Source organism: Medicago truncatula, chromosome 8 (genome assembly GCF_003473485.1).
Source record: "Medicago truncatula cultivar Jemalong A17 chromosome 8, MtrunA17r5.0-ANR, whole genome shotgun sequence".
Classification (NCBI taxonomy): Eukaryota; Viridiplantae; Streptophyta; class Magnoliopsida; order Fabales; family Fabaceae; genus Medicago; species Medicago truncatula.
Genome location: NC_053049.1, coordinates 26916453 through 26934188, shown reverse-complemented (window position 1 = coordinate 26934188; position 17736 = coordinate 26916453). Strand labels below are relative to the sequence as shown.

The following is a 17736-nucleotide window of genomic DNA, read 5'->3' as shown; positions in this document are numbered from 1 at the left end:
TGTGACCAGGAAGGCATTGTTAGACACTGGACGGTAAGAGGCACACCACAACAGAATGGAGTCGCGAAAAGACTAAACTGTACACTTCTTGAGAAAGCAAGGTGTATGCGCTCTAATTTTGGGTTAGGTCGAGAATGGTGGACAGAGTCGGTTGCTACAGCTGGTTATGTAGTAAACAAATCCCCACATTCTAGTTTAGGTGGAGACACACCCTACAAGGTGTGGTCAGGTGAATATGCGGACTATGACAAACTCAAAATTTTCGGATGCACGTCATATTATCACGTCAAGGATAACAAACTTGATAATAGAACCAAGAAAGCTATTTTTTTAGGATATGCAAAAGGGGTCAAAGGCTATCGTCTTTGGTGTCTAGAAGATTCTAAATTTGTGATTAGCAGGGATGTTACCTTTGATGAGAAATTTATAGTTCCTAACTATGGTGATGTTAAAGTATCAAATCAAATAGTTGACATAGAATCTAAAGACCAACTAGATTCTAGTCATGTTCAGGTGGAACATCCTAGTGTCACTCAAGATGATGAGGAGGATGAACTTGATAATGAGGTTCAACAGGAAAATACACATGTATTGCAACAACAGCTGCAGGAATCTTTTGATACCACTAGGCCAAAGAGAAATTATAAAATAGTTCAGAAGTTGGGGTCAAACAAACCTCTAAGGCATTATGGGCAGGTAAACTTGGTGGAATATGCACTCTCGGTTGAAGATGATGAGCCGGTCACCTTCAAACAAGCTTTCAAAGACAAGGATAAAGAGAGTTGGTTGGTTGCAATGGAGGAAGAGATGCAATCTCTTCAAAAGAACAAGACATGGGAGGTAATCCCATTACCTGTACGAAAGTCTGCTATTGGTTGTAAATGGGTGTATAAAAGAAAAGAAGATCATACTAAGTCGTGTTGTACAAGATATAAGGCTAGACTAGTGGCTAAAGGGTTTGCACAAAAGGAAGGAGTTGATTACAATGAGATATTTTCTCCGGTGGTGAAACATACTTCTATCCGGGTGCTATTAAGTTTAGTAGCTCATGGTGATCTTGAGCTGGAACAACTAGATGTGAAGATAGCCTTCTTGCATGGAGACTTAGACGAGGAAATATATATGTATCAACCTGAGGGTTATAGGGTTGAGGGTAAAGAGAGTCAGGTATGTCGCTTGAGAAAATCACTTTACAGGTTGAAACAATCTCCTAGACAGTGGTACAAAGCGATTTGACTCTTTTATGATAAAACAAGGTTTCTCTAAAAGTAGTTATGACAGTTGTGTCTATATTCAGAAGCTTCATGGAGGTGATTATATCTATCTATTATTGTATGTCGATGACATGCTTATTGCTTCAAAAGGCGAGGTGGAGATAGATAAGCTGAAGTCTAAACTTGGTAAAGAGTTTGAGACGAAGAATTTGGGTGCTGCAAAGAAAATACTGGGTATGGAGATTAGTAGAGAGAGGACAAACCGAAAACTGTTCTTGAGTCAAAAAGGCTATTTAGAGCGGGTTGTTGAAAGGTTTGGAATGAAAGGTTCTAAGTCGGTGGTTACTCCATTAGCTCCACATTTTAGACTTTCTGGTAATCAGTCTCCCACTATAGCAGAAGATAAGGAAAACATGAAAAATGTACCTTATGCTAGTGCAGTTGGCAGTTTGATGTATGCTATGGTGTGTAAACGTCCACACATTTCACAAGCGGTAAGTGTTGTTAGTAGATTCATGGCAAATCCAGGAAAGGCACACTGGGAAGCAGTGAAATGGATTTTGAGGTACTTAAAAGGTACCATTAACACTGGTTTATATTTTGGTGGAGAAACATGTCAAATAAGTGGCTTTGTTGATTCGGATTATGCTGGTGATCTAGATAGACGACGGTCTACTACTGGTTATGTGTTCAAAATACACGGTGCTCCAGTAAGTTGGCGATCAATGTTACAGTCTACAGTGGCACTATCTACTACGGAGGCTGAATATATGGCTGTAGCAGAAGGAGTAAAGGAAGTATTGTGGCTGAGAGGTCTTCTAGGTGATTTGGGTGTTACGCAAGAACGTGTGAGTCTGATGTGTGATAGTCAAAGTGCGATTCACTTGGCTAAGAATCAGGTTCATCATGCTCGGACCAAGCATATCGATGTAAGGTATCATTTTGTACGGGATGTCATAGAGGAAGGTCGTATTTCTCTTGCAAAGGTACATACTAATGAGAACCCAGCTGACATGTTAACCAAGGTTCTGTCAGGTGGGAAGTTCCAACATTGTTTGGACTAGCTCAATATTCTAACATGTTGATTCATGTGGAGGTATAATAAGACGCAATTTGTTCGTCCAAAATTTGAAGTTTCTTTTCAAATTTGAAATATTTAGTGTTTACTAAATATGGAATAATCTAAAGATGGAAAATGCAAAGAATAATGCAAAGGAATGTTTACTCTAGGATAAGAGTAATAATAGGATGGAGAGTACATGAGAGGTTTATAATTGTTTGAAGTATTGTTCACTCAATTTTTAGCATATACATTACTATAAAATGTTTAGGAGTTTTGTAATTTAGATATCACAACAAAACAAATAGAGTGTAACAAAGTGAATTTATTAATTAGAAGTTCATCTTTCTTCTTAGACATTTTTCATACAAATTTATTGTTCTAGCTACATTCGTGTTCAACTTTAGTGAGTGCATAGTTCATATTATTATTAGAAGTCTGTATTTTCCGCTGCTACTCAACAGACTTAAAGCTTGAGAGAAACATGGTAAGAAAGGAAATATCATCTTAGTTTTGTTAAGTCATACTTATGCTTGCTAATATTCTTTACCAAACTTGAGCTTAAAATATAAATCAAATTTGAGCCTATATGTCTCTAAATTGATACACATGAAGTTCAACTATGTTTTTTATGCAGCAACCTATTAAGTAGTAGTAACCAACTGATATTACCTAAAAGACCCTTGTCTCATGCAAAAAAAAAAAAAAAAAACTTTTGTCACCACTCTCACACAAAGAGTCAAGAGCCTCACTAATCTAAAACAATTGGAAACAAAGATTCTGAAATCAAATTACAATTAGAGAGAAAATAAATTGAGATGGGATACTGCATAAATGGGTTTCAAACCTGACCCTCAAACCCCATTTTACATGCTTGTGGGATGATCTTTTATTCAGCGGTCGATTCTCTTAAAAGCTAGAGGAATAAAAAGAAAAAATGTACTCCAATCTCATACAACAACAAAGAAAATTGAAAGGACAAACAAAAGAGCAAGCCATCAATTCAAAAACAATATTGAAAACTCCACTTATACAAAAGGAAAATAACTAGACCCTGTTTGCGCCAAGAACCAAAGCCTTGATTTTGATTAGCGACGCAATAACATCTGCCGTATTGATTCTTGCTTCAGGTGAATCTTCACAACAACTCAGGGCTAAACTAAAAATAGATGACATGTGAGTCGATATATCATCAATTTGGTCCCCAGTTATTTGGACTAAATTTGAATCCATGACCTCCATAATTGAATTAGGCAATGATCCACTGATCCATGTCTTCAAGCTTAGTTCTGCAACAAACATATCATCTGTTGGCCTTTTTCTTGTGAAGATTTCCATTAGCATAATCCCATAGCTGTACACATCTCCTTTGACAGAAACAATTCCTTTAGATCCATACTCTGCATGTTAATATTTATTACTATTTATCAAATATTCTTAAACATAATAAAAATGACTAAGTTGTTTGAAGCTAGTTAATAATTATCAACTCGTTTCTTTCTTAATTTGTTGGAAAAATCAAATAGATTTGTTAGGACTCAAAACATAAAAAATAAAAAAATAAAAATGTCAGGAAGTTAAAGAGAAGAAATGACTTGGTGCAAGGTATCCAATAGTAGCCAAAGTTTGTGTATGAGTTTCAGATTGTCCTTCATCCATGAGCTTTGCAATACCAAAATCGCTAACATGTGCAACCATATTTTCATCCAACAAGACATTGGAAGGCTTTAGATCACAATGAACCACTGGTATTGAAGATGCAGCATCTATCATTATATTTAACCTTTGCAAGAAACTTAGACAATAGTTATTTGAATATAACCAACTGTCTACACTTCCATTTGACATGAACTCCATCACCAATGATTTGAAATCAAGATTTGAGCAACTACTGATAATCTTTACCAGATTTCGATGTCGTAGATTTCTCATTGCATTGCATTCTGCATCAAAGCTCTTTGATTTTGCCTCTGATTGCAAATCAAATACTTTGACTGCAATAATCTCACCATCAGGAAGCTCCCCTTGATACACAGAGCCAAAGCTCCCCCTTCCAAGTAATTTTCTCTCATTGAATCCATTTGTTGCTTGCAAAAGTTCATAATATGATATTCTTCTTAGAGCTCCTAAAGCTGATAAACCCCTTTCAAGAGTAATTTTAATTCTTTTCCTTTTAAGTCTAAAACATATGATGCATGCAACAACCAGAAAGGTTGACACAACTATATGGGAAGTATGCATTTGAGTTATATCTTCTTCGCCATTGACATTCTGTTTTTGCCACAAGGTGGTACTTGTAGGCGAAGATTTCCACAAAGTGGTCCACTATGCATAAAAGATATAGCTGTGCAGTTCTTGAAAGGTCCACCATCAGGAATCTCTCCTTGTAATCTATTATATGAGAAGTTGATGTTTTGAAGATACACAAGTGATTCTAAGGATTTGGGAACAGCACCTGTTAGCATATTTTGGGACAAGTCCAAGGAGATTAAGCTTATCATTTTACCAAGTGATGTGGGAATTGGCCCATTCAATTTATTATGAGCCAAGGAGAGATTCTGCAAATTTTGTAAGGAACTGATGGTTGTAGGAATGTTGCTTGAAATTTGATTTCTTGATAGATCTAATATTACAAGTTCTCTCAAATTCCCAATATCGGGTGGAAAATCACCAATAAAAGCATTGGAGGACAAATCTAACATTAATATATCAGTGAGACCCCAAAGAGATGAAGGTATCTTAGAGTTCAAATTGTTAGATCCTACGTTCAATTTTCTAAGAGAAGTCATATTTCCCGAACATGTTGGTAAAACACCAGAAAGCTTATTATTTTCTAGATACAACTCACCTAAACTCTTAATTAGACAGAGCTCATCAATGAATGATCCTTTGAGTGCATTGTAAGCAAGAGACAATACTTGAAGCTTCTCTAGCCCTTTGACTGAACGAGGTAGTGGTCCATTTATATTATTTCCATTGTTGTAGTATGACTCAAAATTTGATGGATGGAGAATATTGTTGCTAAAAATATAAAAGATTTGTTTCAAATATATTTTGTGCTGAAAATATATTTATGGACAATAAATATATTTTTGTATCGTATGAAGAACGATTTGATGCAAATATATTTTGAAAGGGAATATTATATTTTTTATGCAAATATTCTTTCACTGAAGGAGAAAAAAAAACGTATCTTCAGTGTTGTATTTGTTCCAAATTTATGAGTTATACTTTTACTATAAATATAGACCTTGTATCAGGCTAAACTTTGAGAGAGAGATAGAGGGGGCTGAAACAAGGGTTTAGAAAGGCAACAACAAAACTAGGGTTTGTATAGAGTTTGTCTCTTGGGAGCAAACACTAGGGTTTGTGGGTTGATTCACCTTTGGAAACACTATTAGGATTGGAGTCTCTTGGTTACGGAAAGAGATTGGGACTTTGGGTAGAATTAGGCGGGAGACTTATTCTTGTAACCGATTGATTTCTCTTTGTAACGAAACTCATCATATAGTGGATTGGAGGGCTGCTCTCTCCCCCATACTAGGTCAGATTGGACCGAATTGAGTCAACAAATTTCTGTGTTCTTCTCGCCGTTGTTTTCTACCTTTTGGCTTGTATTTATAACTTTCATACACTTTGTTTTTGGTTGCTTAATTATCCCTTGCTCCACACATCAAGTTGTTATTGGTGTGATTTTTCATCGAATTCACAACAGCCATACAGATTAAAATATAGCAAGTTGGTCATGTTTCCAACTTCTAGGGGAATATAACCACCAATTCCACATGATTTTGCCCTGATGTATTCTGAAGTTATGTTTCCAATTGACTTTGGAAGATTGGGTAGTACATGATTCCCTGATAAGTCAAGATATTTCAAATATCTACAATTCGTCAAGGAAGTAAAGAATTGATGAGAATCTTCTATTGTCAAATTGTTGCCATATGTGTAAAATGATTTGAGGAGCCTTAAATCTCCAAAAGCAATATTGGGTAGAGTTCCACTGAATGCATTGTCACTCAATTGAAATACAATAAGATTAGAAGAGTTGAATATACTATTTGGAATATTTCCAACAAAATTGTTATGATCCAATTGTAGATACTGCAAGCTAGGAAGGTTATATCCCGTATTTGATGGAATTATCCCGGAGAGGTGATTTTGTTCAAGATACAAGCCTATCAGTGATGACATGTTGAAGATTTTGGAAGGTATAGATCCAGTAAAGCTATTGTTTGCCAATAGTAGCTGCTCAAGTTTATCAAGATAGCCAATCTCCTCAGGCATCGTACCTTAAAATGGATAAGAAACAACACGGTATAAACATACTACCCTACCATCTTTTTTCTTTTTTAAATATTTTTCTCTTAAAAAACTACATTTACAAGAAATTTAAGAAATTATAAGAAACATCCGAAATTAACAACAAATATTCAAAGTGTTGAAACTAGTAACATATACAAAAAAAATTAAGAAATTATAAGAAATATTCAAAGTTAATATTGTCACTATAGTAACATGAAACTAACAACAAATAAAAAGCTTATCTTTCTAGTGTTGAAACTAGCAAAATGATATTATTCTACGAATGAGCAACTAAATATACAGCTTCATAAAGAAAGATGAATACTTTAAGGCTTTGCAACAAATGACGAGACAAGGAAATTTTTAAATAGTAGATAAAGTAAATATGAAACATACCTGTAAAAAAGTTTGATGCTAAAACAAAGCTTATTAAGGATGTGCAGTTACTAATTGATTGTGGAATGTTTCCTTCAATTTGATTGTTATTTATAGTAAAATTTTCAAGTTGAGGAAGCTGATTGAAAATATCATTTGGTAAATTGCCATTCAAATTGTTATAGTTAAATTTGACCACCCTCAAAGAAGTCATGTTGTTAAGCGATGCAATTTTACTTGCATGCGGATAAAATTAATATTGAATTAATAATACAAGTCAGAAAATTTGAAGACAAGACATCAATTTTTATAGATTTTTAGTTTGGTTTGTCCTGGAAATCATAGTTCGGTATAACACAATCTCACAAAATTGGTTTGTTCAGGCCATATTTTGTCTGATGTAAGACTATTTAACACTATATAAGTCATGTTCATTTCATATTATAAACTAATTGATGACTTATAAGCAATCTAGGCCACTAACTTTATCCTCTACAAACTATCAGTTAATTTATTTGTTATCCGCTATTAGTTAATTTATCAGTTGTCCACTTTGCTTTATTTACCACATATAATTATACTGCCTCAACCGCTCTTTTTGTGCTTCGTTAGAGCAGTGTGTGGAATCTATTATAATACATTTGGAATATTACGATTTTTAATTAAAATTGAATATTTTAGTCATAAAAAATTGCAAAGAAATATAAAGTTTTGTGGAAATTTGCTAAAAATAGTAAACATCCTCCGTTACTAATAATTATTTATGATTGTGTGATATGTTTAGAGGCAAAAGGGTTGCAGAAAATTTTAAATTAAATCTCAAATCTAGGTTTTTTACAAATCCACACTTTCATCATTGAATATACATACTATAGAGAAACAAGACATAAACAAACAATGTTGTTAAGGAAACTATGTTACCCTCCATATTGTTTCTAGAAAGATAAAGTTGTTGAAGTTTGGTCATGTTTCGGATGCCTGCTGGCATTGGTCCTTTGTTGAAATCATTGTACGATAGATGTAATTGTTCCATCTCTTCACATTGATGCCAAACAGTCGGCATATCACCGGAAAGATCATTATTATAAAGATCAAAAACTCTAATATTTGGAAGACCATGACAAATATTTGATGGAAGATTGCCGGAAAAATTATTATAGCTAAGAAATAAATCTTGCAACAATGAGTTGTTGAATTTTAATATTGATGACATGTTTCCTGAAAGCTGATTGATTATATTCAAGGACCATTGTTCTAAGCTCTGTAAGATCTCCAAAGATCCCTTTTGGAATTTCTCCTTTAATTCAACGATGTAAAAGAAAGACAAAGACTTAATTAGAATTATTTCGAAAATCCAATGAAAAAAAAGTACATTTAGTATGTTGCTAAAAAAGGTACATATCTTCAATAAACAAAAATTACATATGAGCAAAAAATCTACCCATCTATGTCAAGTGCAATCCCAAATAATTTTTCTCTCGGTGTCGGATCTCAAACCGATTTTCTTCACGGTGTCGGATCTCAAATTGATTTTCTTGACACTAATGAGGGAAACTCACAATCAAATGATCTATCGGGAGTAGGCATGGCAATGGGGCAGGGTGGGGGCGGGTTTTATCTTCCTCATCCCCATACCCGATTCTCATATACTTACCCGTTACCCTACCCATACCCAACGGGGATGAGAAATTGAATCTCATCCCCGTCCTCGATGGGTTTGGGTATCACCGCCTCATCCTCGTCCCCGCATTGAATAATTTTTTTAATAAAAAATAGAAGTTATTTTGCATCTCCAAGACCAACGTTGTAATACATCATTCAACAATACACTCACTTTAACATTTGTTAGACGGAATGATTTAGTTGATCCTTTAAATATCAATGGTAGTTTTATTAACATGACAATTATCAAACAAATTAACATGACATATCAACATAAAGTAATTTTTTACATTTGGGACGGGTTTAGGTATGGGCTCGGGGTGGGTACCTATATACCCGTTACCCGTCACATACCCGTGTTTTAAAATCGGGGAAAACTCATAGCCATACCCAAATTCAGTCAAAACGGGAAAAACCCGTCAAATTGGATTTGATTCGAGCGGATAACCGTGGGTGTGGGTTTTGTTGTCATGCCTAATCGGGAGACATGAAAAAAATTAAAAAGAACGAAGTTTCCCGATTCTTCCGTTTTTTTTTACAACAACTTTTTTTTGTGTTGGATTCTTTCTTTACTTCTTAATCAAAACAGAAAAAACAAATAATATAAATGAGAATATTATGTACCTTAACAGAAAAAAAAAAATTAGGATAATCAAGCAATTTGGCTATAGTGGTTAATTAGTTTATACAAATGACAAATTATTTAGAATAATTTGAGTTCGGTTTTTAATGAAACAATTTATATCCATATTTTACTTATCTTTCAACAAAACTCCGACTTCAATTTCAAGAACCAATTAACAAAGAATAATTGGCTAAAAGTATCAAGACCCCAACCCGTGCCATGGAAGAGGCTAAGTTCTCTCTATTATTTAATTAAATTACTCCTGGTTAAGGACCATAAAAAATATTTTTTTTATGAAAAGTTTATGTAATTAGTGCATTGGAAATTGAAAAATATTTTTAGAGAATAATTACTTAATTTAGCATGTTTAAAGAGTGCCACAGGGGCACTCGTTAACAAGACCCTTAGAAAAATAGAGATTTTTGAAAAATGTTTTTAGAGATTTACTCCCTTTCGTTTCGAATATAAGATAAGTTTATTTTCTCTTTAGATTCGTCAAATAAATTATGTATTTGGTCTAAGAATAGATTTTAGATTTAATCGATGAAATATATATAAATTATATAAGAAACATCGTTTTATAAAGAAAACATGTTTAATTCTCTAATCATGCACATTTGTCATCATAGATTAGAGGATTAAGAAGTTGTTTATACCTTATACGTTTTACGGTGATAAAAATTGATTTTAAGTAAATTGATTATGTAAAATTGAGTTTGACAAAAGTAAGTTGAATGTATACTGATTTTGTGTTGAAATAAAAGTGAGTTAAACTATAAATTTATGTGTAGAAATCAATTCATATAATTAAAAAAAGTTACAAATTCGAGCAAGTAGAATCAATTTTTTAGGAAAAATCATAGCACTGGGAAGCAACCAAAGATATCATAATCAGTTTTATACCTCAAAAATCAATTCTAAGAGCTCTAAAAGTTGAACCAAACATACACTTTGCCTTATTTTCCTTTAAAAGAAAAAGTTGAACCCATACTAAAGTAGTAAGCCATGCACTATTTTTATTTTTTCGAAAGAACTCATGCACTTTAGTGTGTTTTCTGTATCACTCTAACAAGAAAAAGTATTACTCCCATATTGAAGATGAAACTTGGAACTTGGAAGTGTCAATGCTAGCTTAATTAATTCCTAGTTTACTCTACACCAGATGAATGATTCCTACCAGTTTGTTTCATCCAAATCTCATTAAGCAACATTAAATCTAGTTGATATCTAACAAGTTTTGACTAACTAGCATTACTTAACAGGTCAAGTTGCAATTACACAAGTGAGCAAAATATATAAAGACTTTCCAATTCAGATTACTGGCCTTGACAAGATATAGGTTCAAGCCCTTGAGTTTCTGGAAAGTTATTCTAGAGAATGTTCAATGCCAACTATTCTACTAGGACATGTCCTACTATTGTGTCCCTCTTTCTGGCACAATCGACATTTGTATACTCTCTGAGATGTCATATCCATTCTTTTATTTGAAATAACTTGAGGGCATGTTCTTCGGTTATGGCCATATTGTCGACATATTTTACATCGATGATGTTTTATAACTCTCCCATCACTATGGCTTATCCTTAACTTACTGCATGTTCTTCTGTTGTGGCCTTTTTCGCCACATAGTCTACATGTGAATCGCCGATCAATCAAACCATCCTTTAGTTCTGGACAGTAGTGTCTCCTATGTCCTTCACGTCCACAGTTTTGACAATAGAATTTCACACCTGCATTAGAATAGGAATGAAATGTTCATGTAATTGAATTTCAACCATGCATGATGGAAGTGGAAGTAAATGAAAGTTTCTCTTGTTTACTAGTAGTCCACGAGGATTTGAACCCTGTCACTTGAGGTAACAAGGCCGAACTCTTAATACTGACCAGACATCTCATGGGCTACTAGTATCCTGTTCGAGACCTCTCAAAAGTTAAAATAAACAGGCTATTTCAAAGGATGAAAGTGACCTTGCATGGCCATGCTCCTTTTTTCACGGTTTATTGGATCACTAAAGAAATCTTTCATAGTTTTGGAAGCATGATTTCTCGCTGAAACAGTCCTCTTGGCTTTCTGCATTCATCAAATCAAACATTTAATGTGAAGAATTTTCATTATGCAAAAATCTAATGCTTCAAATACTTGCAGAATTTATCCCTGGCAATAAAAGCCTTATGCCAATACTCAAGTAGTACAGTGGTCCATGTCATTTATGTGTGCTTATGTATTACTATCAGACCAAATAATTTATGCTAACCGAAAAGAAAATTACTCAGGCTTGGTATATTTCATTTCTACTAAGTATAATCAAAATTAGTATTTAGTATTATATAACAGAAACCGCAAAGCACACATGTAGAACAAAAAAGGAATTTGCTCCAGTTTTTTTAAGATGCCCTATTCCCTTGCCTAATTAAAACTAAAATCATAGCATTCAAAAACCATTTGAGTTTGATTAAGCTAGGACTGGAAAGAAATTTAATATTCGTAAAAATCATTTCGTAGAGTGTATATATTCATGTTGGCCCTTTAAAGATATTCTGTTTATCAATGACAACAAATTGATTATTCAATTATGATTAATGACATCAATTAATTCCTACAAAAGTGTAACATTTAAAGAAATTTGATATCACACATATATTTGGACTTTGGAGGATCGTATCAACATGTTTATAAATGGAGTATCAGTATATAATGTCATGTCTAAATTTGGATGACCAAATTGAATGTATACTCCTAAACTGCATAAAAGATATTTATTTGCATAAACTGCTATGTATTATTTATAAGATTGTTAATGTAGTTTATGAAAAAACAGCTTATGAAGGTACAATTTTCGTTATCGAGAACTTATAAATTAAGATAAAAACTTATTTATTTGCATAAGCTCTTTTTCATAAGCTCAAAATAAGCTCAATCCAAACGGGGCGTAGATAGTCCTCATAGATCAAATCAAATGAAGTCTAATTGTCAATGCATAAAAAAAAAAAGTTATCTTGGGAACACAAATGCAATAAAAAAGTAACGAAACAATCACATTATAATAACGAGATTAATGACTATTTAAAAAAGCAGCAAGCTCAAACGAAATACAAGTTTCAGCATTTTAAACCTTAATAGCGGCCACTCGCTGTGCCTGAAGCGTGGGATCCTGGTGGATGATCTTCATTCGTTTGCTAAATAGACCAGTTTTGGCATTGAGACTCTGCAATCATTCAACTAAACAAACACATTTAAATTTGCATTCTTAGCAACAGATATAAATCCTGTTTTTAATCAAAAGATAAGATAAAAAGGTGCATGAAATTTATTCAAATCTCTCAGAATTATAGTCTATACTCCATACTACAATAAATACTTTTCTGCACGGTTTGTCCATGCATAACATGAAAAAGTTAATGCCGAATTTTCTTAACAAAAAAGTACGTTAATGCTCAAGTTTGCATGATAAGAAGCATAATGAAGGTTAAGGAGCAAACTAACTTTTAATGAACGACTAATCTTCAATCCAACTTCAGGAGATGGTGACTGGTAAACACGCTTGGATTTTTTCTTTGCATCTAGCTTTATGTCCAATTTGTCAACTTCATCGTCATCCTTCACTTTGAGTGGAGATCTAAGAATAACCAAAATAGTAAAACCATTGAAGAAATATTATGTATTGCAGAAAAGTCATTATCATTTTGCACAATGCAAAGACTTGAAGTAAAACAAACAGCACAATAAACTTCTATGTTTAACCAATATGTTAACGACTATCATATAGAAATTTATGACATCACAAGGATAAGTTCACAAAGATTTAACATCGTGTCAATTATGCAACAAAGACAAAAACAAACAAAAAAAACAGAAGAGCTGGTAATGGGAAAGTTAACATCGTGTCAATAGAAGAAGATGAAAAGATAATGAAACAAATACGCATTGTTAAACATCTTAACAACATTTCCAAGGAGTTAATCGAAGATAAGAACAGTAAATAAAGTGAAAATTTAAATTTGAAGTGTTACATTGATTGAGCTCTCTCCCATGGTCGTTCATCAATCGACTCTTCCCATATAACACAATCTCCAGAGCACTGGTGGCAAGTCAGTAAACCCTGTTCAAATGAAGAAAAAGGGTTCGTGATATATATTATGCTATATGTCATAATGTTTATCAACTACTACCAATATAGGAAAATATTAAGCAAGAATCAGCAACTACCGAACATCAAATATCATGTCCATTAACTTCAAAATGTCCATCCTAGTGTAAATTTCACATTAAGAATTTTTTATCAAATCAGAAATAACTTGCATACAGTATACTATCAATAATCACATGTAAGAATTTCTCAGTTAAATTAAGTTTATGGTTCTTCACTTACGAAAAAATCCTTAGAAGCATATAAATGTTAACAGAGAAATTAAATTAAATGTGAGAGCTTCAGAAAACTAATAGAAGAACCAATCGGCTAAAACAATCATAGTTATATTGTAAGATTCTTTAAATATTTCTTCTTATTGAATAGTTTATCCTTAATTTCAAGATATCTTAGACAGAAATACATGCATATACAGAAATTTGGTGAACTAACTAACCAAGATTTTCAGAGGCAATATTGTTATTCATGGCACAAATGATCATCTAAATCATCAAACCCTTCTAAAAAGACCAAGTTGAAATTGTGTTTCATTGAGTGAACAAATATAGTCACAAAAAGAAAGTTACCTTTCCATTACATTTTGGACAGTCTGATCTAGATCGTTCTATTCCACATTCTGCACAAGGAGTATAACCCCTTCCTCGACAACTTGGACAAGGTAGCTCTCTGATATATTGTCCATTTGGACCAAACCAAGACCTTGGTTCTCTTGTATGAGAGTTAGCTTTCCTGAAATTAAAAACGTGGACCTTGTCAACTTCAAATTATAATTGAAACAGTGATTTCTATATCGATACGTGTAAGTAAAGATATACGATTTTGGTGTAGTTTTTCTTCCAATTTTACTCTTACCAACAGTTAGAAATTAAAAATAACAAATATATGAAGAGAGCATTTAGAAACAAGCATAAAAAAAATAGATACTCCAAGCATAATAAAAAATGTGGATAGACATTGGAGATGCGGGGTATCGATCCCCGTACCTCTCGCATGCTAAGCGAGCGCTCTACCATCTGAGCTACATCCCCATTTTAGTAATTATGATGGCATTATAATTTATATTGAGAAAAGATGTACTGTCGATGTAAATTATTTTTACACTGACGTCCAATAAAATATTAGAAACCGGTGGTGGTTAGCGGTTACAATATATGCTTGTATGGCAAGATGATCGGTTTTTATTAGATGACATTGTAAAACTATTTTACACCGTCTATGTACCTCCATTAAACTCATTATTTGTGACAATTAATCTAAGAAAAAAGCTAAATAAATAAAAAATATATATATAAAATGCAGACCTTGGCTTAAATTCCACCTCCAGCCCAAACAGATCCTCTGGAGAACTGTACCCAAACTGTTACAAAAACATATAAAAAAATGTTAAAAGTTGAAACAATATGGGCAGTAAAAAAGAGTAGATAGTGGAAAAAAGAGTGTACCTGGGATGATTTTGGAATGGAAAAGGAATCATCATTGAGTGAAGAGGAAAGGAGCGTTGGTGCAGGAAGGGAAAGGAGGAGATGAATGTTGAGGTGAGGTGGTTTTGTTGTGCATGGAAATGTGAGAGAACGAATTGGAGTGTGGAACATGTGAATCACTAGTTGGCAAGAATTCATGAACTTGGTGTTGGTGGTGATTGCTTACTAAAACTTTGATTATAGTGTGTTTGTTTTCTCAACGAGGTAAAGATGATGATGATGATGATGGGAAATGGTTATGCCATGGGTGCTTTGAGGCTTGATGGTTAAACGTGTGGTCACAAAAAAGACAGGGGAAGAGGATAATGATGGATAGCTAAAAAGAACAAATATATTGGTACATGATCAAATTTTACGGGGAAGAAACACACTCGAAGGTTTTAAATTAACACGACCATTAGATAATTTTTAATATGGTAAAATATGTTTTTGATTCAAATCAATATATTGATTTTCCGCTTTAATATCTCTAAAAAATTTCTTAGACTCTTAATCTTATAAAATTTTCAATCATAAGTTTTGATCCTTATTTTTAAGTCAACGTATGTATTTTTTATTAGAGATCATGGCTATTATTTCTCTCATTACTTACTAAGTCGAATTATAGCTTATTCTTGAAATGCGTGCATTGTTTGGATTATATAATTTAAATAAAAAAATACGATTTGAATTATATAATCCGAAATATAATTATAGATAAGTAACAATCGTAATCCCTCCATTCGATTAGGAACACTACCCCACCCCCTCCACGACAGAGAAAGGTTCACGACGAACCACGAAAAGTTCAACCCCTCCACACAACGGATCTCAACCGAACAAGTCATCTTATTAGGTTCAACTGAATCACAAACTAAACAATATACTAAAACGATTACAAAGAACCCCCATCCAATCATTGGTCTTACCAAAATAGTGATTGTTTCCATCCCCAACGTCCCACTAGCAACAGGCATAGTTTCAGAGTTTTGAGTTACTTACTTTTTTACAAAAGTTACTTTCTTTTTTGACCAATTTACAAAAGTTACTTGACTCTTATAATTTGGAAGACTAACCTTTGCTTCACACGTGTGTTTTATGTCATTTAAATTATTAACCAAACAATTGAACTTAAGTGGTTAATGAATTATATCAATAGACGAATCGTTTTGGAAAACACGGGTTGGATTTCTTGGTTAAACAATTCTCGAATATGTTATACTTACCTCACGGTCAAACTCTATTATATTGATTTCATGATTTTATGATATGTTAGGATAGTTTAGGTTAGAATTGTTAGAGAACTTTTATTGAATTGTTAGGTTTAGGTTTTGATGAATCGTTGTAGAATTGTTAGAATTGTTTAGGTTTATGTGTAACTTTTGATGATAGTTTAAGTTTAGGTTTAGTTTTTGATTTTACGATTTTATGGCATTGTTGTTTAGTTAGGTTTAGATCGCCATTTGTTTTTAATGTAGATATGTCTCAGAATCAGAATCAGGGTAACGTTCAGGGTGATGAGAAGAACAAAGAAAAATCGCCTATGACGTGGCACATAATTGTTTGCGATGGTTCCGAAAAAAAGAAGGGTTCGAAGGTGCTGGTATACAATCACTCGAGGTTGAGGAGGAGTGGGAGGACATGCTATTTTGGTCCTCAACCAAAACAAGGTGCCGTAGGGACTGTAGCGGGAAACCCGTTTGACTTGTGTGACGAGGATGAATGAATGTAATGGCTTTTAATGCCTAATTGTTTTCGATTTTTTTATGTTTTGTTTTCGTGTCCCACACATTTTGTTTGACATTATGGTACTTAGAATAAAATCGCATTTGGAATAATTTCGATGAAAGTCGCGTTTTTAATAATTCCGTATTCGAATAAAAACTAATTAAATCTAACGTGAATCCAACTAATTAAAATTGCGTAATGAATAAATAAATTTGAAAATTGAATAAATAAGATAATTATTGTTCCATTCAAAACAAAATATATGTTATCACATTACATTGCATTACACATTACATTACATTCCGGAATGTACCTTCCAACTGCAACAATCATCTTACCACTAAATGAGGCAAATTCAAACTTGCTAACCAACAGTACTCCTGTATTCGATCAGCATCTTGAACGCTGGTATTCAAGTGTCAAAAGAATGAGGTGCATTCCTTGACACTTGAATACTAGCGTTCAAGACGATTATCGAATGTTGGAGTCCTGCCGATTAACAAGTTTGAATTGCCCCATCCAGAGTAAGAGAATTGTTGCAGTTGGAATGTGCATTCCAACTACAACAATTGTCTTACCTTTGAATGAGATAAATTCAAACCTTCCAAACAACAGGACTCAAGCATTTCGCTCGCCATTCATGTTTTCCTTTGAAAAGAATAAATTTTTGTTAGGCTTGCTTTAGATGATGGTATTCAATTGCCAACGAAATGAGGTTCATTCCTTGACACTTAATACCTTCATCTAAACCAGCCTAACAAGAATTTAATCTTTTCAAAGGAAAAACATGAATGCCGAGCGAAATGCTTGAGTCATGTTGTTTGGCAGGTTTGAATTTATCTCATTCAAAGGTAAGACAATTGTTGCAGATGGAATGCACCTTACCCTAACTAATGACGATCTTCTGGCAGAATCAAGTTGTTGATGATATCTTCAGTTGATCTCAGCAACATCACCCGCATATCAATCCAATTGAACATGTTGTGCTCCCAAAACATGCTCGTCACATTTTCGTCGTTTGTTAATTCCACCCAAGTGAATGATACTCTCCCCCCGTCGAGCGTTGGACGTTTATACCGAAGGTGTTCCACCCTCCTTGTGTCTCTAGGGTTGACTCCTTGGTTGAATTCAGTCAGTTCATCCTTGATACCTCTTAACG

At 33.6% G+C, this 17736-nt stretch overlaps 2 protein-coding genes and 1 non-coding gene across 3 annotated transcripts; all 3 read right to left on the bottom strand.

Annotated features, from left to right (window-relative positions):
- Window positions 1–3321: 3321 nt before the first annotated feature.
- LOC25502761 (receptor kinase-like protein Xa21) lies at window positions 3322–6561 on the bottom strand. The gene is made up of 4 exons (XM_039829081.1): window positions 5985–6561; window positions 4543–5215; window positions 3870–4453; window positions 3322–3674 (listed from the first exon to the last, which is right to left on the bottom strand). Exons 1-4 carry the CDS (start codon window positions 6559–6561, stop codon window positions 3322–3324), a joined length of 2187 nt encoding a protein of 728 aa, XP_039685015.1.
- Window positions 6562–10406: 3845 nt separating this feature from the next.
- Window positions 10407–15184, bottom strand: LOC25502759 (uncharacterized). Its single transcript, XM_013590314.3, has 8 exons — window positions 14832–15184; window positions 14691–14746; window positions 13956–14118; window positions 13253–13341; window positions 12726–12858; window positions 12355–12447; window positions 11210–11312; window positions 10407–10971 (listed from the first exon to the last, which is right to left on the bottom strand). The coding sequence occupies exons 1-8, from the start codon at window positions 15006–15008 to the stop codon at window positions 10607–10609; spliced, it is 1179 nt and encodes a 392-aa protein (XP_013445768.1). The 5' UTR covers window positions 15009–15184; the 3' UTR covers window positions 10407–10606.
- Window positions 14345–14417, bottom strand: TRNAA-AGC (transfer RNA alanine (anticodon AGC)). Its single transcript has one exon. It is a non-coding gene; the product is annotated as a tRNA-Ala (tRNA).
- Window positions 15185–17736: the final 2552 nt, after the last annotated feature.